The sequence below is a fragment of the Gossypium arboreum genome, chromosome 7, assembly GCF_025698485.1.
Source record: "Gossypium arboreum isolate Shixiya-1 chromosome 7, ASM2569848v2, whole genome shotgun sequence".
NCBI lineage: Eukaryota > Viridiplantae > Streptophyta > Magnoliopsida > Malvales > Malvaceae > Gossypium > Gossypium arboreum.
Genome location: NC_069076.1, coordinates 78,721,972 through 78,748,612, shown reverse-complemented (window position 1 = coordinate 78,748,612; position 26,641 = coordinate 78,721,972). Strand labels below are relative to the sequence as shown.

Here is a 26,641-nt window from a genome sequence, read left to right as displayed (position 1 = left end):
TGCAATGCAGTAATTATTATAAGAACCAAGAAAGAAATATTAGTGGATGAAGAAAAGGGCTCACAAGGCTGCCTATTAATAGGGAAATTGGTCAAACATAAGCATACCTTACCAATGATTATCTTAGAGGCAGGAAATTAATAATAAACAGTGTAGAAAAGTTGGGTGCACGATCCCGTTGTCATTTGCAGACTTGGCTACCATTACCCAAATAGTCTAAATTTAAATTTAAGTTGAAGTTTGTGTTAGTATTTTAGTTTAGTAATTTTTATTCTTTGTATTTTTAGAATTTAAAAATTTTAGTACTAACTAAATGATAACTATTAAATTCATTAAATTCTATTATTTTAAATTTTGATGTGTCAAACACATTATCACATATGTAATGTTATATTTGTTTGTTATTTTCACATATTACTCATAAAAAACAGTTAATAGATTTAATTATTGACGTTTGCATTAAGACTAAAATTTTGAAATTAAAAAATATAATCACTAAGAATTATTCAATTGGTGAACTGGACTAAATCTATAACTCTACAGGAGTAATGACATAATTTAACTAAAGAGATTTAACTGTTACCATTGAGTCAAGACTAACATTTCAAATTTTGAAAAATATAAAAATAAAGTTGAGCAAATTAAAATATAGATACTAAAACTAAAATTTATAAATAAAAAAATATAGGGTCTAACATATGACCAAAATTTGATGTAGGTATAGTCATGGACACCTTTCCATGCCGGTCAAATGTTATGAAAAAGAAATTGCTAAAACCTTACGAATATAATTAAGACATTAACAGAATGTTTTATAAAATGTCTCACACGTTTTCTTATTGTTATATGTTATCTTTGCTTTTCCTTCATAGATTTTGGATCAATTTAGTTCAATATGGTTAATTTAATCAATAATAAAATTACGGAAAATCAATTAAAATGTGAAAAAGTACAACGTTGATATCGATGATGTTTAAGAAAACTATTAATTAAAATGAATGTTTCAGATATAATTCACTTTATAATAATAGTAAACTTTGTCACACTCTTTAAGAGTGAAAGAAAATATTTTTCTTAAAATATTTTTAATTTATTTAATAATGAATATAGGTAAAATAATAATAAATTCGTATTTTAATACGTGTTCTTTTCCATTATTAAAATCTTGTATCAAGTTCAAGTACAAAAGATGACTTTAACGGAATTATGATTAATTTCTTCAAATATGATTTGATTGATTGCAATCAAATAATTAAAGTTCAAAGTGGGAATTAAATTAATAAGTTATCATAGTTTTATTGAATGGGCAAGTAAATATATTTCCTAATAGATTCTAATACAATTAAGTTTTCATAATTTTAGTAGAATTAAAATTGAGTTGAAAACTAGTTTAATTGAGTGAATTAATGCAATTAATTAATTAATTGATTAATAATTGGGGAAATAAAAAAGTAATTATTAGATTGGTAAAGTTCAGATAGCACATATAATCGTACCCATTACACGAGACAAACCCTAGAGCTCATCCCAATACATTAGGGGCAGCAAACTCTAGTCCTAGTAAGGGTTACCACCGTGTAACAGCTCGCCTGACAAAGTCTCCATACTTGGTTATTGTTTGGCATATAGATGGTAAATTAAGGATAGATTTGAGTAAGTAAAATACTAGTTTTGACTAAGTAAGTAAAATACTAGTTTTGACTAAGTATAGAATTTTGTGTACGTCAGTGAAATCCTAGTTTGGCGAGCTCTAAGGTTTAGCTAACTCTTTTGTTAAGTATTCGCCCAACCCAGATGCTTTGGGCAAACTCGTTAAGTTCGCAGTTGTTTAGATTTGTTTATTATTTTTGTATGGTGATTTAGTTAGTCAAGTTGAAGTCTAGTTAGAACAGAACTAGACTACTGTAGATGGTAATACCTAAATTTTGTTAAGTTGACTTAATCACGTGAATTAAGAGAGTTAGTGGAATTATCTTATTTTTCCACTAATCCTCGTCTCCGAGTTTAAGTATATAAAGATAGCGATAGTCTTTCTAAACACCTTTTACGTCTTCTTCTTCTTCTTCTTTTTTGATTTCCTTTGAAAGCCTCTGGAAAAAAATAAATTTAGAGAACTTTTCAAAGTGAAGGTTCGTAGTATCTAGCTAACATATACGTTAGAACCAGCTCACCGCTCGAGGAGCTAACGAGGGTCTAAGTGATAAAGGCAAATGACCTACTTTGTTAATTGTGCTAGAATTTATGATAAGTTCCTTCTTACTTTCATGTATTGTAAATTTCTTATTTAAATAATTCGTGTAAAGTAAGTAATCCTCCTCTGTAATGGATGAAAGGTGTATATGTGGATAATGGATATCCAAAGTCATCAGTCTGAGTTCAGTTTATCTGTGAAGTAAAGTAAGTGTCATTCTTCATGCTTAAGCCACTACCATCTGTTTCTGACATGTATGGTATGATCTGATCTGTGGTGATAGAGAATAGGAGATATGTTTGTGTATGTTCCGGTAAGATAGCTATATTGCAAACCAGATTGGCAAATCATGATAAAACATGTTATTCTAAATGAAAATGATATAAGGTGTTAAGGGGGTAAATGTATGAAAAGAAGAATGTATGATATGCTTCTGATTCTAAATTCTAGGTACGTAGCTTGCATGAAGATGGGTTGTCTAAGTTATGTTAAGTTGGTGTACAGTATACACCCATGTGTTAAGTAAGTTGGCGTACTCAGTTTATCTGTGTTCTGTATACGCCACTAAGTGTACTATGTTCGTCGTGTGTAAGTGTCTCTAAAAGGTTTAGTTGTGTTGTAAGAAATATTATGTATGATTTCTTCTTGGAACTCACTAAGTTCATATGAACTTGCTCCGTTACCTTTTCCTTCTCAGGCTTGTTGACTGAAGGAAGACTTTGTTAGAAGGACTACGCTAAAGTGCTACTGCAATTGTGAGCTGGCTGTTTTGTTCTGTATCATGCATGACTCTTGGGGTGGCGTATAAATGTATTTTGGAAATGAATTGTATAAAGAACTTCTATTTTGGCAAAACTCTATTTTTACAAGATTTCTATTAAGTATCAATGTCTGGATTTGAATTATTGCATTCTATTTAATGAAGTTATTATATTTGTTCTGTTTAATGAAGTTATTATATTTGAACTTGTACGCCAAATGACTTGAATGTTATTTCAAACTATTAATGATTTCATTCAAATTTCAATAAAACCACAATTATCATATGTTTATATGTATAAATTTGTAATAATTTTATAAAGCTTCCACCAAATTGTTTTGCTATAAGTTAGTTTAATTTTGAATAGTGACACATCAAGCTTGGATCCTATCATATGGTTGGGTTTGACATGTTACACCACCGCTCTTAAGGTTTCCTAGCAAGGAAATGTGTTTTTTGTATTAAAATATTATTATTTAATTTCTCTCTGTTCAAGTAAAATTGTTGTACATTTTCCCCATAAATAGGAACTATGGAATGACCTAATTAACGTGCCAATTGAACATCGTTACTCTTTCAAAAAGTAGTAGCAATTTATTTACAGAATAAATTTTGTTTTCTACAAAGCTAAAAAGTTTTTGATTTTCCATAGAGAGAAATTAACTTCCCCACTGAAAGTTAATCAAAGTTTTCATTCTATGCATTCAATTTGTATAGTTTAAGCTCATACTGAAAGCAAGTTAAGGTTTAAGGATAATAGAGATCGTTTGGTAAAAAGCTAGGAAACAACCTAGATTGTCTCACTCAAAGCATAGGTTATGCTTTGGTTTAGGGTTTATTACTATAAATACCACAAGACTCAATTTTAAGAAAAAATTAAAACTTTTGTTGTGCTACAAATACTGTTTTTCTAAAACGCTTTTTTCAACATCACCTTCTTGAGGGTATAGCTCTTAAAGGTTCAGGTCTCATACCCTCTTAAACTTATTACTCTAAAAGGTAATATCTTCATTACCCTTTTTCAATTAATTATTAACGTTAATCAATCCTCACATACTTAGCATAATCATGAACGACATTTGCAAACGTCCTCATCAAATGGTGACTTGCCTTATTACATTAACATAATCTCGAACGGTTGGTCCACCTCGAAGGCAAGCTTAATTTCGAATGGTTATTTTACCTACAGTGGTAGCATAATTTTAAATGCTTACGAACGGTTGCAATACCTATGATGTCAGCATAATTCCAAATACCCATGAATTATCATAATGTTTGCAAGAAGAAAAACAAGCGAATTTTCCTAAATCAAATTGACCTCACACACGACATAGAGACCTTGTCGTTGCTTTTCATTTCTGGCAATGTCACTTTATAACCTTCCCTTGGACTAGGAGGACAATTGTTATACATAAATATCTTAGCCAAGTCCCACCAAGGATCCCTTTATATACACCTCTTGGGATTATGGAAGAGAAGAGGTTTTGGGGGGTTCTTTCTCTCTTCCACTCTTCAATCACCATACACATTTCTTGGTACATTCTTCTACCATGGGAGATTTCTATTACCATTTTCCTTTTATCTCAATCATTGAAGGTTCTCCACTCTACACAGGTTAATCATTCCAAACCCCCAACCACCTTTTCCTCCTTATTCACCTCCCTTATTGAACTCTTGTATCTATATATGTTTTTATTGTTTAAATTTTAATATGGTTTTTTTATTTTTACTCGATTTTAATAATAATATTTTCCTTTATTGTATTATTCTTCCATCTCTATCCCAAAGTTTTTGTTTGCATATTTTATTAGTATAATTTTTAATAAATTTGGTTGTGTTCTAATTTTCTCACATATTTGCATAATTTTAATATATTAATTATCACCTTCTTATATTATATTTTAATTTTTTAGGTAAGCCATTAAGATTTTTATTCATACTAGTATGATTTTTACCACACTTGAGTCGGGTTAATTATCTTTTAAACTTAATTATAAAGAAAATATTTGAAGATTACAATATATTTCAAGCCTCTATACTTTTTGTACATTTAAAATTTAGTCTTCGTACTTTTTTATGTTTAGGAATTTAAGCGTTGTATATTTTAAATTTAAAATTCAGATCCAATTGTTAATATCATTAAATTATTTTATTAAATTTGTTGATGTAACATGTTGAAATAAAAAAAACTTAGTAGACATATAAAAATGGCATTGCAATGGACTTGGGTTTGACAAATATTTTTAATAGTGTTTACAACTCTTAAAAGTTACAACTATATTTTAATCAAAATAAACTATTTAGACTAATCAATGATATTACAAAAGTTAAGGTACCTTGTAGAAAGATTAGGGATTGAGAGGGCAAAGCAAGCCTTGTACTCCTGGTCTCTACATGCTTGATAATCTTCTTAAAAATTAATTGACCAAAATCAAAAGGGATGAATAATAGTCCCTTGTAGAATAAGGCACCCATGCATTTTGTCACCACGTTCCTTTAAATGTTGGAAAATTAGTTTCTGGTTACTATTTCCTGAAGAGTTGCGTTAATAGGTTCAAGCTCTGATGCTTTGAAGTATTGTCCTTCAGGTCATGTGACACCCCAAAACCCGGCCTAGAAGTTTAGACCGAATTCTGGCCACCCAAAGTGGCAGAAATAAAAAGTCTGTTATAATCATAGAAAATTCTTTGCCAAACCATCATGCCATAATTTTAGAAAGCTAGATTACACTTAATTATCTTTTGAAACAGTATTTAATTGGCGTTAAAAACAATTAAAAATAAATTAAATTGACATTTCTTGATTAGTTTCAAAATACACTAAATTGTGCTAACCTCAAAATTTCAAATTAGAAATTGTGCGAAAAATATGTTGTTTTCTCTAATATGTAAGAACTTTGAGACAATAGCAGAAAACCTATTTAAAAACCATGCGCAAAACTTTTGAATGTTTCTCAAATCTGAAAACCCGTAGCTTAACGAAAAGTCCAAACCCTAACCCATACCGCAGTTTGTATAATCACCTTACAAATGGTCTTAAAACCAACCATATTAAACTTATCAAATTTTAAATTGAACCGAACCAAACCAAAACTTTCTGAGACCTCCTAAGTGTCGAACCCAGCTTCGAAACATGAAAATTACCTGAAAGGAAGAAAAACTAAGGGGATGAGCTACACAAGCTTAGTGTGAGTCCGAAACATAAGCAAAAGGCAAAAGACGGAGTAAATCATCAAATATTCCAGAAACATGCAAAATTCCCAAACTGGTAAACCATTTACGAATTTTATTTCCACTAAAAACAGAACGCAATCATATTATTTCAGTATTCACTTTAACAAACATATTTTCAAATGTATAATGAATGCACAAATCAAAAACCCACACAACCAACCAAACACTAATCCGACCACCCTGCACACCACAATAAAGCCATGAAAGGCCCAACCATGCTGCACACCACATAGGACCATGATAGACCCATCTACCCTATACACCACAAATGTGGAACTAAGCCACTCAATAAATAATATACAGCAGAGCTGACATATGTACAATATAATGCAGTAAACCGCTGTACAAAAACAATACAATTAAACTGCCAATTCGGTCTTCCTTCTCTTCACAACTAAAATCCTAAATTTTTATCCAAATGTAGGAATGCATACAGTTTGCTAACAGACTCACAAACACAGTGATTCATACTCAGTCAAACAATTTCAGAATCAATAATGCTTGTACACCTTTAATAACAAGAAAGTATCTCAAGCTCATTCATCATATTACATAAATGCATTTCTCAATTATCTAAAATTTACTCACTCAAACACCCATTCATACTTGAACCCAAGTCGTAGTGGAGTTCCAAACATAATTACCAAGGCTTACCCAAGGGTTAGATTACACAGAAACATAGAACTAGTCAATTTACAACACAGAATAAAAATCTACGAAACAGAGCCACACGACCATGTGCCAAGCCATGTGGAATAATTCAGGCTATGTGGGGGGTGTACACAGTTGTATGTAGAGTGACACACCCATGTGAAAGAGGCACACAGCCATGTGGTGGAGACACATGCCCGTGTAATCAAGTTACATGGCCGTGTGAATAGCTCGTGTAACTCACTGTGCAAATGTGCTAAATTTAAACAAAATTAAGAAGCTAAGTAGACACAGTCATGTGGCTACCACACATGCCCGGATGAGGAACACGACCATGTTTCTAAGGCATACGCCCATGTGAAAAATGACAAAATCCTCAAAAGTGGTCACACGGTCATGTGGCCAGCTCGTGTGGCACAACCCAGGTCGTGCGACTAAAAAATACCCTAATTTCACAATGACACATAGCCATATGAACTACCCATGTGTGGTATGCCTGTGTGGCTACCCGTGTGGTCACAAAACCACACCAAATTAGGCTAAAAAATGTGTTTTTGACATCGAAACGGTCCCTAATCTTTGGTAGTTCAGAAATATACCAGAATTTGTAGAATTTTATGTAATTCAACAACAGTTCAAAACCTAAATTAAACATTTTCAAAAACACACCTGATTTCGCAATCTAAAGCACCCAAAAATATTGAACGTCACCACCTACCTAACTAAAATCCCAATTCCAAAAACATACTAGTTTATAAGAATTCGACTAATTAATATGAAAGTAGTAATAAAAATAAATCAATCAATAAACCCCAAAAGATGACACTTACCCGATACTTTTATCGACAAAAGTGTAACCAAATAGTGAACAATAAACATAATTCGAGTAGCAAAAATAACACAAAACTGGTGACAAGAGAACAAAATTTTCAGAAGCAAATGACCAACTTTTGAAATTGGTGGAGAGAAAACAGGAATGTAAGAATAAAAGATGTGAGAAGAAAATAGAACGCGCAAAATTTTATGGGATTTTCTATTTTCAAAACAAATTAAAATAAGAATAAAGTTAAATGAATAAATAAAGTTAAATTAATACCAAAAAGACACAAAATTAAAACAAAATTCTCTCTTTTCTCACATCATGATTCAAATAAAAAACCAAGGCAAACTAACAACACACTCCACCACCAAACCAACAGGCTCATTCTGACATTAAAACACGAAAATGAACTCAACTGTTCAACATATTTATGACCCTAACTACAAACCTCAAAACTTCTAACCCTAAATTTTGAGGTTTTATGGAATTTTATTGGCACATAGATTCAAGGCTAGAGTCAAATGGAACAATTTATGGAATTTTCGTTTTTCTTTTTGCTCCTTTTTTCATAGGAACGCTTGGAATAAAAGGTTCATTTCCATTGCCAACAGTTTTCTTGGCAGCATATTTAGACTCAATCTTTTGAGTAGAGCTAGTTACAACTAGGATAATCACTACCTCTAGTTTTGCATCATTATTGTCACCTTCATCAAACTTTCTGTGATCATTCATAGCTATAACCTCCTCAACATCTTGTTGGGCTTCTGAGCTAGCTTAGTAGGAACTTGTTGAGAAATGGCTTTAATGAGTTGGTCAAGCTGAGGGTCTTGATTGGGTGAAGCGATTCCGACAACAAGCAATCTATCTCTTCTACCGTCTTGGCTGACTTTTTTGAAGACATAACTTCTACCCCATTTTCAATGTTTTATTTGTTCTCAACATTTTTAGTCTCGACAATTTTCTCAAAAGTAAAATAGAAAGATAAATCAACTATATCATTTACAGGGGCTTTTGATCAAGTAGTACGAATACCTTCTATTTCAGCGTTTGGCCTAGATGCAATTAGAGGAATATTTAGGACTTATTCTTGCACCTATTGAGGATCAATCTCAGGAACTACTGTTAATATACCCTCTCTAATTATTCTTGGTTGCCTCTGTTGAAAAAAATCTATTTAAAAAATAATTATTTTAAGTAGAGCAATTTTGAAAATTTTCTAAAATTAAGCCCTTAGTGTTATTTATAATAATAAATTTTACTGAAATATATATGTGTTTTGTATAAGGTGGACTAAATTCGATCTTGACTTTCTATCAAACAGCCTTATCGGTTATTCTCAAACTAGGAACTGCTTTGAGTGTGTGCTCAAAATTTATCAAACCAATAGTATAGAATGAAAAAACTTTATTACCTTTCAGTAGGAAGGTTAATTCTCTCTGTAAAAGGAAACTAAGCGTCTGGGAAATAAAATTTCACTACTTTTTGGTAAATAACGACATCTGAAAAATGTTGTAAATCATAATTCCTATTTATAGAGAATCAGTACAAAAATTATGTTCGAATAAAGCTTGATTCAATAATAATATTTAATAGAAAATACAACTTCTACTCCAATTAGGAGTATAGGGGGCAGCATGCCCTAATAAATATTAGGGTTTGTTGCCCCTTATACTAATCGTGTCTATTTGGGGCCTCTTATGTATTGGGTCAATTATATGTGTTATTTGGACTTTTATCAACACTTATAATTTATCCAACCCAATAATTATTACTATTACCCAAAATATTATTTATTTAATCAATTAATTAAATTAACTTCTCAACTAAATAATTTTTCAATGCAATTAAAATTAAAATTATAGCAACTTTAGCGTAATAGAATCTATGAGGAAAATATATTTAATTTCATTATTCAACAAATTTATGATGAGTTAATTAATTTAATTCATTCTTTGAGCTTCAATTATTTAATTATAATTAATTAAATAATAATTCAAAGAACTTTAAATTAATTTATATATCATCTTTATTCTTAGTAAGAAAATGCATTCATTGTAAATAGTGATTATGTGATTTGTTTCTCTTACTTCATCACTTCAATTCATTTATTATTATTGGATCTACATGTAATTCGTTTCTAGTTATCTCAAGTTTTGACGTAAGTGACACACTACATGCATAGTGTTCGCTCTCGCTGCATTTCGTCTAATTTCTTTCATGACATCCTCGCACAAAATGTAATTGCCTGTTATCTGCCCAACATATGTCGTTGCCCGCTTTGGAAATAAGATAGCTAGGCAAAATTATGTTTCTTTGACAACCAAGGTTATCAAAAAATGGCGCGTCCCCTTCAGTACGGAATTGATGCATTCGGCTAAGTTCGTTGTCATGTGCTCGTACCATAGATCTCCGTCATACGAATCCACTATTTGAAGGGTATGTTGGCGAGGTAGTCCACACCGGCGTTGTTGATGGCGCCCAAGTTACCTAACATCTCATGGAAACGATGTTGGATGAGCTCATACCTCTTCGAGAAAAGTACACCGATGAATGCAAACAATATACGGTGATATATGGTTTATCATAATTGTGGATAAAGTGGAAACTACGTACCCATGTCAATGCATTAATCTCGCTCACTTTCTGAAGGCCATTTTGACTGGCAGTTGGAACCGATATGCCTAATACAGTACCTATGGTAGGTGCAATCCCAAAGGCTACCATGCCACTTAATAGTGGCCAAGATTCTAATTCCCCTATAGGATATGATATATATGTAGGGCCACGGGCAAACGTGACGGTGCAGTCGGCTAAAAAAGAAATCTCAATCATCTACATTTTCGGAGAGAGTTATTACAAACGCTATCTACAGAATCCTTTGATTACCATCCTAGGAAACAGCCATCAACAACCAATGTTAATACCTTTCATACAACCAGGTGTTGTCAATTTGCATCAAAGGCTTGCAATATAAGAAAGCTTCTGTTAGGATTTCGACCAGATTAAGCAACGAACAAGAAAATAACGGAATAAATTGATAAATTGAACACACAAATTTAACGTGAAAAAAACCCCTCCAAAGAGGATAAAAAACCACGGGCAAAGATAATTTTACTATAATGGCAAAAGAACGTAGAGTACAAAAGATGGAGATAAAAACTAAACCTCGAAAACCAGAAAACAAAGAACCCACAAAATGTAAACACAAAATTATCTAAATGTGTTATGAGTTCTAATCTCTAATGGGTATATTTTCTAAGGTTGTAAAAGAGCCTATTTATAGGCTAAATTCATAAATCAAATAATAATAAATTAATCTAAACTAATCAGTATTTGATTGAAACAAGTAAACAGATTTTAACCGAAATATTATTTCTCAAATTTGACTGAAAATAGGAGTCATATTTAATAGCTTCCTTGCATTGATTAAATGTCTAAAAGAATTGGTGGAATACTCTTTTCCCAGGACTTAGATGATCATTGAAGTATGCTGGGTGCATTCTGGATCGCTTACAAAATATGTTACATATCAATCCAGTACCTGACATTATTGCCATAAATCATTGTACGACCTGTCCCAGCCGTGATACAAATTATCCATAGCCTTTTGTTTTGCCACCCATGCCTTGTAGTACGATAGCGTGTAATCTTACTGGCTATAGATGTCGGCAATCAACACCCGGACGGAAATCTTGAGACTCACTTTCACCATAAGTAGAATAATATTAGATATTATGTCGGAGTCTAGTCTCGAATGATCCTGACTTACACCTGCGAATTACGAGTTAAAGTTACATTATTGGAAAAAATGAAGACCCCAGCCAGGTCACATTATGTCAAAAAATTAGGTGATCGCATCGCGCACCTGCTACAACACAAGTATGTAGACTAGAATACTTTTTTTATTGTCCACAAATTCATCTTCTTTCGAAAAGATGTCATGATTTTCCATTTGCACCTCCCATCGCTTATTGCGTGGTTTCCCTCGAATTTCTCCAAAAGGTATTTTGTAACATGATAGTTCACACCACTTTGAAGCTATATCACTTTAGTGTAGTAAGAAAAGCATATTTAATGGGGTATTCCATGCCAACTTCCAATACCCAGACATCTAACGGTGAGCTTGTATGGCTAGATGTACTGTGCGGTAGCTGCCGGAACTTTAAACCACCTTGGATGGACAAGTTGATGTTAGTCATATAAGTCGGAGGTTCATATGCCCTGAATCGCGGATCTAGATCTGAAGCATTGTTCGAACTATTATCGTCAAAACTGCAAGGTTCTGGCTCAATTAGAACCTACTCTAGTTAAAAAAAAAGTGCTACTTTCGAATCATCTAGACCGAATTGCCAAATTGGATTGGAGTCTGACTCTGATCCGTCAACTGTATCTACTGCCCCTTCTTCCTTGACTGCATCTTCTTCCTCAACTGCACCTTCATTGTCATCTTCAACCAAAGGGTTCGATGTACCCTTGTTGGACCCAATCGTAAAGAAAAAGTCATCAGTTCTTTTATGCCCCATGAGCTCGAAAAAACCTACACCGGATTATGAGCCAGTATAGGTTGATGGCCCCCCAGTATAAGTGCTTCCACCCCAAGACATCGAACCACCGAAGTTGAAATCAAACGTACTGACTGAATGTCGTGCCCAGGTTCAGGTTACGCTCATGCCCTGACTGATAGTGGCCATCAAAGTTCAAATTAGTGCCGAAAATTGAAGAATTTCTACCCATTAATACTATAGGGACAATAATAAGAGCTTTGTAAGAAACTAATTAACCCACCGCACAACCATGTAGTAAGACTTTTTACTTCAGCTTTGGTTCCCACATTAGCCGCACCAGTGGTTGAAAATGGACCAGCTCCATTAGCTCAAAAAACTCTACAGATAACTCTATTACAGCATATTCGCTTGAGCAATGCGATGATATGACCGCCTCTAGCTTGAGCTCGCCTTCCACATCAAATAACTCATACTTAAATAGGTCAATTGATGTCGAATAGCTACATTGCAAGCTTGAAATTCTTTCCCGTCTCGAACCCACAACTTTCCTCCCGATTCTAGTCCATAGCTCATACAATTGAATGTTACGGTAGAAAGTCAATTCCAAGAACTGGACTCTTGCAAAGACGACCCCAAATTTTGTATTACATATTTGACAGTCATAATAAATAACAAATTTCACTTATGGACTCATTTCAATTTAAAACGAATTAGATATTTAGAACACAAAAAAATTTTAGATGGTTTGCCAAAGAAATGCAAACGATATTCACGGTGCAACTCTTCAGTATGTGATATGAATTTGTTGCATGCCTAAGTTCTAAATATTTCAATACTTTAATTGCAAAATAGAATAAGGAGAGAGGGAATTTGTGCTCCAAAATGTGTTTCAAAAGACATGCTATCATCAAATAATAATAATAAAACGCTCTTCGGTGCTCAAAAATACGTTTCACAAATCAAATAATTTCATCAGACACGTTCTTCAAAGGGCATTCAATACTTCAAAACGTTCAGTTGGACGAGCTTTCTTACCATTTCTAGTAAAGTCTACCAAAAAAGTACCATGATCCTTAGAATTTGGGGTAAGATTTGAAGCACGTTTTGATGATATCTGATGAAAAAGTCGGTCCTGCGACACATTTTCAACCACGGAGATTTTTTTTCCTTTACAAACTCACCCCTACCCCATGCCTATAAAAGGGGGCTCCCCCTCTATACTTCATCATCCCTAAACCCATCATCTCTTCTGGCCTCTATCCCTTCACTTTACAATATTTTTATCTTTCTATTTTATTCCTCTCTTCAGTGTTACAAATTTCTATTGCTAATAAAATTTTTGATTTGAGATATTTTTGAGTCGTTGATGATGCGATATCACTCTGAGACGCAAACATTTCATATATTCTGCCAAGATGGGACCATTACCTCAGAAACCTATCCTATAGAAGTCAGGTTCGGGGGTGATTTTGCTTTATACGGCCTTGGGTAGAAGTCTACGTAAAGGTATTAATTGTCAGTCACTATGAGGTCATAGATCGAAGTATAACAGGGAAGCCAGGTGACGGTTGTTATGCAGGCATAAGCTCAAACTTTTCGGATACCCGAAGATGTAGTCTTATAAATATCATGCAAAAGTTTAAGGGCATAATCATAGGGAAAATTTGTGGGGCTTCCCACTATAATCGGTGTAATTTTTTTCTCCATTTCCACATAGCCGATATCTGTAACCTTCCTTCCTATCCAAAGGCCAGCACCGCCGTGGATGTAAGAGAACACTCAAGTGGACAACAATTGTTGTGGTGCAATAAAGGTGATGTTCCTTTTCGAAAGACAACAGTTGTCGTTATTAAACAATCCATTAATAACTACAACCACTGTTACGTCGACTCGAGTTTTACCTCTACTATGTCAGAATATTCGCTCTTCACTTAAGAGCCCTCTTATGTCCACCTCAGTGTCAGCCTTCGGATAAGAATGAAAGGTTAAAAATGCCAGCTGCTTGAAAGTAGAGAAAAAATTTATTTTAATTACACCAAAAATCCCTCCGTTTTTTTCCTAAGATTATGGCATCAATCTTATGTATGGTATATGTAAGGCATCATTTGCGAGTATCCAAAAAGCTTGAACTCATAACCGCATAACGACCGCCAAGTGGCCCCCGGTTATACTCGAACCCATGATCGCATCACGGCTGCCAACTGGGACCTCCATTTAGACTTCAACCCGTGACCGTATCAACCACTGTCACCCCAAAACCTGACTTCCATAGGATGAGTTTCTGAGATAATAGTTCTATCCTAGCATGACAAATGAAATGTATGTGTTTTGAGACACGTTATCACATCCTCGACCCCTCAAATCTACCTATAAACTTGCATGGTTTTACTTCTAAAATCTTAAACCCTAATTCCTAAAAAAGCCCTAACCCTAACAAAAAAAAAAATTTTAAAAAAGGCGAGGAGAGCTCTAAATTCAACCTATTTCCTTAATTTAAAAAAAAAGCCTAAAAGGCCAGTTAAAAAAAAATTAGCACATATGGCTAATTTAGTCGAATATTTTGAACTAATCTTCTAAAAAAAAATTTGCAAAAAAAAAACTACAATTAAAACATTTGCCATTGATTTATTTGAGAAATCTAAAAATTCTATTATGCTAAGGAGGCCTTCGTTCAATTGGTAAGAGGGAGGTCCAGGGTCCTGATTCAAGATTTGTCATGCACAATTTTATGTGCAAGTTTTCGAGTCGTCTCATTAGTGGTTGCCATGAATGGATTTTAGTCCAGTTAGTTCAATCAGTTTATTAACTTTAGTCTAGATTATTTTGCAATGTAATGGTTTGATTTTGTATTGTGGTTACTCAAACTATCCATTTGTCATAATGCTTGTGATTGCTTAGAACTTTATTAAAAAAAAAACCTTACTCTTCTTACATAATTTATCAAAAACAAATGATATTCAAAATATTATAGATAGACCAATGTTCGTTACAAGTTCCGGAAAGAGGCTACTACTGGAGCAAGCCAATCATCAAATCAAACAGGGTTCACTTAAAAAAAAGATGGAAATTGACACAGGAAAGAATCAACTCAAGTTGCCATCTCAAACTTCAAAACAGAATATCAAAATGGGGGAGGAAATTAGATTGTATAGTCAAGAAGAAAGGATTCAACTTTAGTAACCATATTTAGGGGCTGCCGCTGGTTTAGCTTGGGTGGTGTAGAAGAAAGGCCCCACAGAATACAATTTCGTCTTCTTCTCCTTTAGAACACGGAAAGCAGAAAGAAGAGCACCCTCAATGGCTTTGTTGACATTAGTGGGAGCATTGCAGGCCTCCAATGGAGAGCTTTTAAGGTACGCCTTGCACTCTTTAAGCTTCAACTTGCCACGACCTTGATCGGACAATGTAGCAAAGAAGTAACCTTTTGCATCAGTTGCTTTGCTGCAAATGGAGACAGTTCTCTCGGCCCCTACCTCATCAACAGCTTTACATGTTATCGTTGCAGAAGCCCCTGCTCATGCCAATAAATGAGAGAAATTAAGTAGCCAATTACACTCAATCAACACAAAATACATAAACGGGGTATTAGGACTGTCTGAGTACATTACCTTGAATTGGGTAATACTTGGAACCTGTGTTACATAAAACAAGCCCTTGAACAGCAATGGAGATACGATTATTCATTTCTTCCGGTTTTGTGCCATCGTAATACTTTTCTTCACCTTTTGGCTCTGGTTTAACTACGTATGGTTTTCTTTCATATTCGGGTTTTTCACCTTCCTTTGTTTGCTTGTAGTTGTCTGGTTTACTACCATAATAATGTTTTTCTTCTTCAGGTTTAGGCTTGTAGTTAGGCTTTTCTTCTCCTTCTGGCTTTGGTTTAATAACGTATGGTTTCGTGTAGTAACCTGCAGGCTTTTCATTTCCCTCAGACTTCTCTTTGTATGTTGGTTGGGGCTTGTAGTAGTCTGGTTTGGTGCCATAATGAGGTATTTCTGCTTCATCTGGCTTTGCCTGAGGGCCGTCAGCCGGTATTCCATCGAAACCATATTTAGATGAAGCATCGCTATAATCGCCAGCCGAAGCAATAACTAGCAATGAAAGTAGAAGTAAGGAGAATGGCAAGGAGAGACGTGGGAGAGCCATTGCGATGTAGTTACTATATGAACAAAGAAAGGAAGATGGTGGCTGAAGAAATCGGCTCACAACGTTGCCTATTTATAGGGAAATTTGTTACCAATGACTATTGATTATGATTAGTAGTTAGGAAATAAAATAAACAATGTAGGAACATTACGTTGGGTGCACGATCCCAACGTGATTTGTAGACTGGGGTACCACTACCTAAATAATCTATATCTAATGTACATGGACACCTTTTCCTGCAACCCTAATGAAGATCGTCAAATGCTATGAAAATATATACTAAAATCTTGTTAAAAATTAACCGTAAAAAAATTATATGCCTGAAGTTACATATCTATTACAGGCAAAAAAGCGCATCACCAAGAAGGAAAAAAGGAAATGTAATAGGCAGCTTGAAACCTGCCAGGTTAAGGCAAGGACACGTCATAGTTCTGAAACTAATGCTTTCATTTCATACTTGTACGACATCAACTCTAAATGGTTCATTACATCAAAATTTCTTTCCTTTTACAATTACAGATTGTGATACAAGTTACAGACTCATTTTGAGATTTGCAAGAATCATAAATAAAATGAAATAAAATAGAGGTATTTTTCATTCCTAACTTTCAAATAAGCAACACTACTTTTTCCTTTTATCTCTCTTCAATCTCTTGGGAAAACGTTCTTGGGGATCTAGGAGGACTTCAGAAAGCATCTCTGACCAAAGCATTTCAAAATGTTTGTGGAAACTTTCTTGAAACCAGTCTAGAATTACTGAATGTAATGCTCTTGAATCGTCCTCCCATATCTTTCTCAACTGACCACAACTGTCAATCCTCCAGGTCTTGAACTTATGTAAAAGATTTCCAACTCGACTTTGACCATATGATTCCGGCTTTAAAATGATATCAGGAGAAGCTGACATGAATTGCTTGACAGACTTTAGGCATGGCAATACTTGACCTTCAAGCAAAGCATATGCAAATACTGTCGCTCGATGTGCATTGCTACTGATCTGCAAATTATGCATTGGAAGTTGCCATAGGTGAGGCCCGAAAGTGGGAACCACCCAACAATATACTTCATCTGTTTGAGGATCATAATAAGGTCTAGGATCAGTAAGAGGAGCAGAGAAAGTGCAATAAGACTTGGCATATTTAACAAGCCAATCCGATTTCACACTTGTTGCCCCATGCATGTATGGCCGCTTTGTCTGTAATAGTTCACTGTATACCAAGAACTCCGGAGCAGAACTTGAAAGAGATGAAGCGCGATGGAGAAAGACGGTTTCTGTAACCAAGCAGGCCTGATATCTGACTGTATTTACCTTCCTATCTCCTTCAGACGATCTTGAAACTCCTCTGATGCGTTTGGCAACCCTATCAGCCCAGCCAGCACAGAGAGCTTGTCCTAAGAGCTCTTCCTCGTTCTGTAAAAGTGGGTACTTACTGGAGGCAACCCTCCAAGACTGCTCTACATCTTCCATGGTTCCATGAGTCCATAAGAAATCTTGTCCAACATCACAATGAACATTTTGATTAAAAATCAACTGAAGAAGCTGCTTTCTTAGCTTTGACATTTCCTCCATGATTTTCAGATGTAATGCGTTCGCATTGCAGAAGTCCACTTGGCTTTCTGAAAGCTCAAAACACTGTAATGCATAAGCAACTGTCAGAGTATCACTACTAGGATTAGAGAATTTAGCTCGTGACATTTTGGCCAATTCTTTTAGTTTTCTTTTCTGTGATTTTTCTTTCTTGTTCAAAACTTTCTCACTATCTAAGGGATTAGATCCATCATCCCGCTTTGGTTCATCAGTTTGATTATGGCTTTCTTCATATTGTATGACAAAAGGATTTGTCGAGCTCAAAACTGCAGCAGCTGCAACTGCATATCCAAGAACCAGATTAGCCCGGGCATAGCTTTTCACCCTTCTCATTATCTGGATAACAGTAAGGAGCATCCTTGAGTGGCGAGGACTCATTGGATAATGAGCCATGGCTTTCCCCAGAGATGTCAACCTTCCACTGCCATCAAGTGCTTCAAGAGCTTTCAGACAACGCTCTGCTTCAACCAACGCAGTGGGTCCTGGAGAAGTTGGGAATGGGAAATTTGCAACCTGAAAAAAGTACAGAAAACGTGACAAAGATATTCATTGGTGAACAACTTCAAGTTTTATACAAGTTACTGTAGATCAGGTAGACAACATAACATCTAAACCTTTAAGGAACCTTATTAAAAGGCCCATAACAGATCAAAAGTTATATGGTAACCAAAATGGGTATTACTAACTGCAAGTGAACCTAATAACAAAAATGTTCGCTTTAAAACTTCATCTTAGATTGACTTCAGATAATTTGGCAGAACTCAACCGCAAATAATCCCTCATCATAAATGTGCATTAGCCAAAACTTATTGAAAAAGTTTATAGGCTCAAATTTTGACAAAAGAAAACAAATATTTATGTGTCTAGGGATCCAAACAAATATTCATGTGTCTAGGGATCCCAAATGTTAACCCATAAAGTATCTGAATAGGCACCATATAGACCCTAATATGAAACAATTCTAGAGAGAAAGATGAACAACAAAATATATGCAAAGCTCACCTTATCGATGCCCATGGATTTCATAAGAAGAACAACACCATCAACAGGTATTTTAGATATCTCAGCGCAAGAGAAATCAGGCAGTATGTTACTAAAGACTGCTGAAGAATAGAGACGATAACAATGGCCAGGACCGGTTCTTCCAGCTCTTCCTGCTCGTTGAGCAGCAGATGCTTTACTTATCCATTGGATCTCATAGGTTTCCATACCATTGGTAGGATTGTAGTTCTTAACCTTTTCTCTCCCAGTGTCAACCACATACTTTATTCCAGGGATGGTTAAAGAGGTTTCAGCCACATTGGTGGCAACAACAACGAGCCGCTCTCCATCCTTCACCTCCTCAAATACACGAAGTTGTGCAGCTGCAGGTAGCATGGCATAAAGTGGTAGAACTCGTAGGGCACCAGTATTGAGGCCTATATTACCTTCACTAACTTTTTCAATGGGAGCAGAGTGTTGCTCTAAGCTGCTCTCTGGATTGATGGAGACAGCCTCTTGTCCCTCAGGATTAGAATCTAACCCATTTTTCCCAGACAAAGCTTCAAAAGCAGCCTTCAGTGAAGCAAGGCTTCCATCCCCTCCCAACACATCAACCAAGTTACCACTATTTTCCATGGATTTTTTATCCAATGTGTTCCCATCCTCATCAAAAGTTTCCAGTTCGCTATCCGTCTCTGAATCATAAGAAGCATCTGAATCATCCTCATGATAATCATACTGATCTTCATCATATGAGCTCAACCTGTCAGTCTTCTGGTGGGCTGAGTCTTCATTAGTCTCAAATGCATCACTAATATCCTTCATATTAATGTCCTCAACTGAACTTATTTGAGAGTTAGGAGCAGCCTCAGTCCTTTTGTCCCCTTTAGAAATGTTAGTGATCACACCCTTGGAAGCCTTGCGTAACCTTCGGCACAAGTACTCTACTTCTCTCTGTCCAGTGACAAAAACAAGTATGCCACCTGGCGGAAGCCTCTTATGTATAGACATGACCTTTTTGAAGGCTTGACCAATATAATCCACAAGCTCTGTTCTCTTTGAGAAATGAATCGTGACGGGATATTGCCTAGTAGGAACCTCGATTACAGGAGGAGGAACACAAAATAACCTTCTCCCAGAAATGAAGTCTTCCACTCGCAGTGTAGCACTCATCAAAACAAGGTTTAATGGATATATCATGTTTTCAGGGTTTATACTTTGTCCTGAAAGAATCATCTGTTGTTGCTTCTCATACAAATCCTGCCACAATTACAGCAAGGATAAAGGTATATATATAAGAGAGGAAATTATGTTCATTGACCCAAGGTAGAGCATCTTTCAATTTTCACCTGCCGAAGTCGAATTACACGAGAAAGCATTCCAATAAGTATGTCTGTGTTCAAGCTCCGCTCATGAGCCTCATCCAGAACAATGACAGAGTAGCGCTTTAATAGAACATCATTCTGAACCACAAAATGTGAAGATATGTGATAAGAATATTAAACTGGAAGTACCAAAGAAAGAATGCAAGATATTTATTTTTCATGCATAGTCATCACTCATCAGTATTACCACAGAGATAAAAACAGTATTAGAAATTGGAAGTAAAACCTGAACTTCTCTAAGTAAAATCCCATCAGTCATAAACTTGATAGAGCATCTGCCTCCAATCTTCTTGTCATGCCTAACTTGAAACCCAACTTCTTTACCTAGATGAAGGCCAAGCTCAAAGGCAACTCGCTGAGCAGTAGCAAGGACAGCAACACGGCGGGGTTGAGTAATACCAATGACACCACTTCTAATGGTAGACTGGTTTGAACCAAATCCAGCTTCATAAAGAAACTAAACATTGGGGAATAGGGTAAAAAACAGAATCATCAAATGGAAAAAAAGCTTCTAGATCCCACTAAGTAGACACAATCATGCATCATAAAACCATACCTGTGGAACTTGTGTGGTTTTACCACAACCAGTCTCTCCACAAATAATTACAGTAGAATTCTCATTTATAGCCTCCATTATTTCCTGCTCCATCATGACTATTGGAAGATCCTTCCTTTTGTTCTCAATCTCATCTGGCCTTGAAACATGCACTACAACAGTTGGGGCAGAAAGAGGTCCCTGGAAAGAACAAAGTTCATTAGGACAAGTCATGTTGAAATCAAATTTAGGTCTCTTATCTGGTGATGCTTACAATAATCCCAGTTATTATCAAATCCAAGCAGGAATAGATTTAATGACCAAAGCCCAATATCTACTTCAACAAAAATCTTATTGCTTTTGGACTGATGGACAAAGAATATTGGCATATGATGCTGGAGCTGGATATCGCCAGGATGATAGAAGTAAAAAATCCGTTCAACTATTAAAAAAGATAGCTGACATGGAGATCGACGATTTTCCATCTCATATATTGAAGAAATCAAAAATACATGTGAAAGTTGGAACTCACCAAGATTGTCAATTGATTCATTAAATCTAGATGAAATTGAATAAATGAATCTAGATAATATCCAAGAGGATAGAAGAAAAGATAGAAGAAGCTACTTAGGAAAAACCAACAAAGAAAAAGACCAAAAAAAGAAGCTACGTGGAAGAAACCATAATTGCATCCAAGCAAAAAAAGGAAGCAACGTGGAAGCAACCACATCAAGACAAAAAATATCATCAAATCAAAGATGAGACATGATCCTTATCAGGAAACTGTACGGGATTCAAATGAAATTAAACAGAGTTCAAAATTTCTCCTATAAAAGGAGATGGAGGAAGCCTAAGAAGAGCATTCAAGTAGCTTTGAAATTTTTCTCCAAGTTACTTCTCATCCACCATCCTCTCCTATTTTGTAAAACTAGTAGTAAAGGAATAGTTTTACAAAATAGGGGAGGATAGTGGATGAGAAGTAACTTAGAGAAAAAATTCAAACCCACTTGAATCCCCTCTTAGACTAGTTTTACAAAATATGGGAGGATCGTGGATGAGAAGTAACTTGGAGAAAAATTTTAAACCCACTTGAATGCCCCTCTTAGGCTTCCTCCATCTCCTTTTATAGGAGAAATACTGAACTCTGTTTAATTTCATTTGAATCCCGCACAGTTTCTTGATAAGGATGATGTCTCATCTTTGATTTGATGATATTTTTTGTCCTAATTTGGTTGCTTTCACGTTGCTTCCTTTTTTTGTCGGGATGCAATTGTGGTTTCTTCCACGTAGCTTGCTTTTTAGTTTTTTTCTTTGTTGGTTTTTCCCAAGTAGCTTCCTCTGTCTTTTCTTCTATCCTTCTTGGATATTAACTAGATTCGTTTCTTCAATTTCATCTAGATTTAATGAATCAATTGACAATCTTGGTGGAAGAATATTGGCATATGATGCTGGAGCTGGATATCGCCAGGATGATAGAAGTAAAGAATCCGTTCAACTATTAAAAAAGATAGCTGACATGGAGATCGACGATTCTCCATCACATATAGTTGAAGAAATCAAAAATACATGTGAAAGTTGGAACTCACAAAGATTGTCAATTGATCCATGAAATCTAGATGAAATTGAAGAAATGAATCTAAATAATATCCAAGAAGGGTAGAAGAAAAGATAGAGGAAGCTACTTGGGAAAAACCAACATAGAAAAAGACCAAAAAAGGATGCAACATGGAAGCAACCACATCAGGACAAAAAAAATCATCAAATCAAAGATGAGACATCATCCTTATCAGGAAATTGTACGGGATTCAAATGGAATTAAACAGAGTTCAGAATTTCCCCTATAAAAGGAGATGGGGGAAGCCTAAGAGGGGCATTCAAGCGGGTTTGAAATTTTTCTCCAAGTTACTTCTCATCCACCATCCTCCATGTCAAAACACCTCAATTAAGCCAAAAACAGAAAACAGCAGATGAACAAGCAAGAAAACGAAGAAATTAAGCTGGAAATTTTAATTGAAGTAAATTTTTTATGTCCAACCTATCTTCCATATGATTTCTACTTTTTCATCACATCTAATACTTTCTAGCTTGACTTACAGGAACATAGGCAGAAAGCTTGGTAAACATTAAATCTCAAGTGTATAATACCTAACCAAATATCATATCTATATAATCTCTTTAGTTGCATTTCTTCCTTCAAATGATTTGTTAGACTTTCAAAATCTAACTTACCATAGAGATGGTGCTTTTTCTCCCACCATCTACCGGCAACTTAGGAATACAGGTTTCCATGCCTTCTTCTAAAGGTGCATCATTGTTCTTGCAGAAAGCCTCCATAGTTGGTAAGGTATCAACATAATTGCAGCTTGCAGATAGGTCCTTACAAAAAGCCAGCTTCTGAGAAGATGCCAAAGAGTCACCCGCATGTTTTGCAACTTCTTTTTCTACTTTGATGGATTGCTCAATCTGATTTTGGCTAATACCCTTCCTCGGGTTTAATTCCTCCAACTCAATTTCAGGTTCTGATGAAGACAAAAGATCACCATCTCCCACTTTAGAAGATTTGGCACACTGTGGAACTTCTAAACCTACTTTAGAAAATTGAATAGCTGTCCTCCGTTTTTCCCGTGTTGTTTCGGCCTATTAAAGCAAGTTCATGTTAAGCATAATAACTATTTCCTATTATTAAAATTGGTAGACTCAAAGATACAAACCTGACCGATAGTTTTTGAGGACTGAAGCAAGGAATATACATCTTCTGGAATCTTGTATTTCCTGAAAAAGTTAAGTGTTGTAGCACTTGTCAAACATTCAACAACGTTTCCAACAAAAGACAAAGTAAGATAAATTATTTAAAAGGAAAAGGAAAAGTACTCCAATGCCTCAATGCTCTTTGATAGAAAAAGTTCTTTCTCTTTCTCTTCCTGCACCAACAAATAAGAAGTCATCCACCTAACTCAACAAATGAAGCAAAGCAAGTTGGTATGAATCATCAAGGTAGGGCAAGAACCTCTATCTTCTTCAACTTTCTTATCTGAGATTTACTCAGTTTGGGGTTTTGTTTCTCTTTAACCCTTTGAAGTTCCTGTAGACACAAGCATTTAACCACAACTTCATTCTTTATATGATCAAAAGAAAAAATCAAGGGCAAGATTAAAGCAGTGCTATCATTGGCATCCAAACTACACCACTACCAAGGGTAAGATGAACCCTTTCACGCATTGCCATCACTGCTACTATTTATACCTGATCCTTCCCTCTCCTTTTCTTGCTTCTTTTTGTAGGCAAGATTAAAGCATTGCTGTCACTAGCTTCCAAACTACATATGTATGCAAACAGCATTCTGTTAATGTCTATGCCAATACTAAGATATCAAAAAACACTAGTTTTCTATAACTTGGCAGAAAATAAATAGAGCAAATTAAACAGTTCATATACCTCAATGCATCTTGTCCGGTCTTCAACTCTACAGGTGGGCAAGAATTTTCCATTTTTCCACCCTAATAGAAGTTCATGAAAACCTGGGAAAAAAAAAAGTAAGGCAGTTATCTCCAATTCATCCAATTCAAGTCCTATCTCCATTTTATAATACTACTAAGGTAGTAAAGTTGTTTAATAGAGCTGTATAAAAACAGCAATGAGAACAAGGCTGCAATTGAAATGGCCATAATTGAATTCCATTAGAAAATAACGTGGAAAAAGGGTTTAAGTTGTCAACAGGGTTTAAACAGCGGCGATAACAGTCCGCTATTTCCGCTTAATCGAATAGGAATTTATTTTTAAAAAATACTCTTCTTCTCGACAAAGCAAACAGATAGAGTATAGATGGATGGAAAAGAGTAACAAGCAGTAGGATCGAAACCTGAAAATAAAATATAGCAGAGCGACGCAGATGACGGGAATTAATTATTAAAATCTCAGGAATCGAGTAGGAATCAATCTTCAAGTTAGTTTAGGGTTTCAAAAAATTACCACTTTTTAAGTTTCCTGGTCCGACGGGAACTTGAAGGCAAGGCAAGGCAAGGAACGGGAGGAGGAGGAAGAAGCGAGGGAGAGGTTCGTTTAGCGGCGGGATGTACGAAGTGAGTTGAGAGGGGGTCGAGAATTTTTTTTTTTTTAAAAAACTCATTTTTTGATATATAATTGGCATAATATCATAAACGGCCCCTATAATTTATCAAATTTAGGGTGTTTTATTTCAATATAGTGAATTTTTTAATTAATTTCATAATACATTTTAGGGTCATGTATGGCCAAATTTTTGGATGTGAAATAAATGAAATATATGGACTTGTATGAACTCTATAAAAATTCAGCTAAGCATGTGTAAAAAGAAATTTTGTGTATTTTGTGATTTTGTGGATTAGGGACTAAAGGGTCAAAATTTGAAAATGTGAGGGCTAATTTGCAAAATTCCCTAATTATGTGTTTTTGGATTGAATTGAATGATTTGGTGAATAAAATAGTTAAATTTGAATTTATATAGATAAAGAACCAAAGAAAATGGAATTAGATCGGGAAAAGTCGAAAGTAGTCGAATAGTCGATTTTGTTCGTTAGAATCCATACAAGGTAAGTCGATATACAAATAAATGTGTTTGAATAAAGTTATTTATGCTTATGTATTTATGCTTATATGCTATTGAAATGAAATGAATGGCTTGGAAGATGAATATGTGAAATTGAGAAAGCATCGACAGTGTTTCGACATCCGAAAAGCCCCCTACGAACTGTAGGAATAGTTAGGATACATATGTCATGACATAGGATCCAATATGAGATTTTGTGTAAGACCACGTCTGGGACGTTGGCATCGACTTATGATTTACGTGTAAGATCATGCCTGGGACATCGACATCGTATTTGATTTTGTATAAGGCCTTGTCTGAATAGTGGCATCGATATTTAGTTACATGTAAGACTAGGTCTAGGAAGTTGGCATTGTACGAGCTTTTCGAGCTATCCCCGTATCCTCATGATTTAAAACGGTTCAACATGCATTCCGAGAAAAGAATGAATATATGAAATGTGTATCCGAATCAGGTACGTTTGAAATGTATACTATGTTTGAAAATAAAAGATAAGTAAATGTGCAAGTGATGATATATGATATAATTATGAGAAAATATGTTATATGAGCAAATGAATTGGGATCATGTGAATTGTATATGAACTATGTAGTAAGTGATAGTATTTGGCCATGAATTACATGAATGGTTTGGTTTATAGTTGTGTTATATGATAAGTTTATTTGTATGTGGCTTATTAAGCTTTTGAAAGCTTACTTTGTGTGTGTTTGCATTGTTTTATAGATATTAAAGCTACCGGAAGTTCAAGGTGTAATACTCTGAAAATTTTTACAGTAAGATACTATCCTTGATATAGTAAAATAAGGAAATAAAGTGACAAAAAGAGAAATCTTGAGTTATGTCATATATTATGATATATTAATTCAAGAAAGGACTAAATTGTAAAAGTGAGAAAAGGTTTATTGCACAAGAGTAAATACTCAAAATTTGAGGGGTTGAAGTGTAAATATAAAAAAGTTAAAGGGCCAATAGTGTAAATATTTTAAGAGTGGAATGATCTAGAAACTAAGGAAAATGGATGAATTAGGACTAAATTGAATAGGTGAAGAACTATGAGGGACTAAATTATAATTTTACTAAATTAAATGATGACTCAATGATGGAATTTTAAAAGATAATAAAGGGAAAAATGGCCAATTGGAAGAGAGAGAAATCTAGAAAGTAATGATGATGTTGATGATATTTTATGATTATTTAATTAGATATATATTATTTTAATAAGATCTTTTATTATTTTATTATTATTTCATTATTATTTTTT

General features: G+C 34.8%; 2 protein-coding genes and 1 long non-coding RNA gene across 3 annotated transcripts; 1 reads left to right on the top strand and 2 right to left on the bottom strand.

The window, feature by feature from the left end:
- Window positions 1–15,100: 15,100 nt before the first annotated feature.
- On the bottom strand, window positions 15,101–16,374 carry LOC108459912 (proline-rich protein 3-like). Its single transcript, XM_017759312.2, has 2 exons — window positions 15,769–16,374; window positions 15,101–15,671 (listed from the first exon to the last, which is right to left on the bottom strand). Exons 1-2 carry the CDS (start codon window positions 16,304–16,306, stop codon window positions 15,334–15,336), a joined length of 876 nt encoding a protein of 291 aa, XP_017614801.1. The 5' UTR covers window positions 16,307–16,374; the 3' UTR covers window positions 15,101–15,333.
- Window positions 16,375–16,735: 361 nt separating this feature from the next.
- LOC108460598 (ATP-dependent RNA helicase DEAH13) lies at window positions 16,736–24,954 on the bottom strand. The gene is made up of 12 exons (XM_017760154.2): window positions 24,765–24,954; window positions 24,231–24,313; window positions 24,039–24,111; window positions 23,803–23,877; window positions 23,667–23,716; window positions 23,507–23,567; window positions 23,025–23,432; window positions 20,817–20,996; window positions 20,487–20,717; window positions 20,225–20,338; window positions 18,897–20,135; window positions 16,736–18,407 (listed from the first exon to the last, which is right to left on the bottom strand). The coding sequence occupies exons 2-12, from the start codon at window positions 24,281–24,283 to the stop codon at window positions 16,929–16,931; spliced, it is 3,963 nt and encodes a 1,320-aa protein (XP_017615643.1). The 5' UTR covers window positions 24,284–24,313; window positions 24,765–24,954; the 3' UTR covers window positions 16,736–16,928.
- LOC128295348 (uncharacterized) lies at window positions 23,430–24,240 on the top strand. Its single transcript, XR_008285728.1, has 3 exons — window positions 23,430–23,789; window positions 23,884–23,991; window positions 24,077–24,240. It is a non-coding gene; the product is annotated as an uncharacterized LOC128295348 (long non-coding RNA).
- Window positions 24,955–26,641: the final 1,687 nt, after the last annotated feature.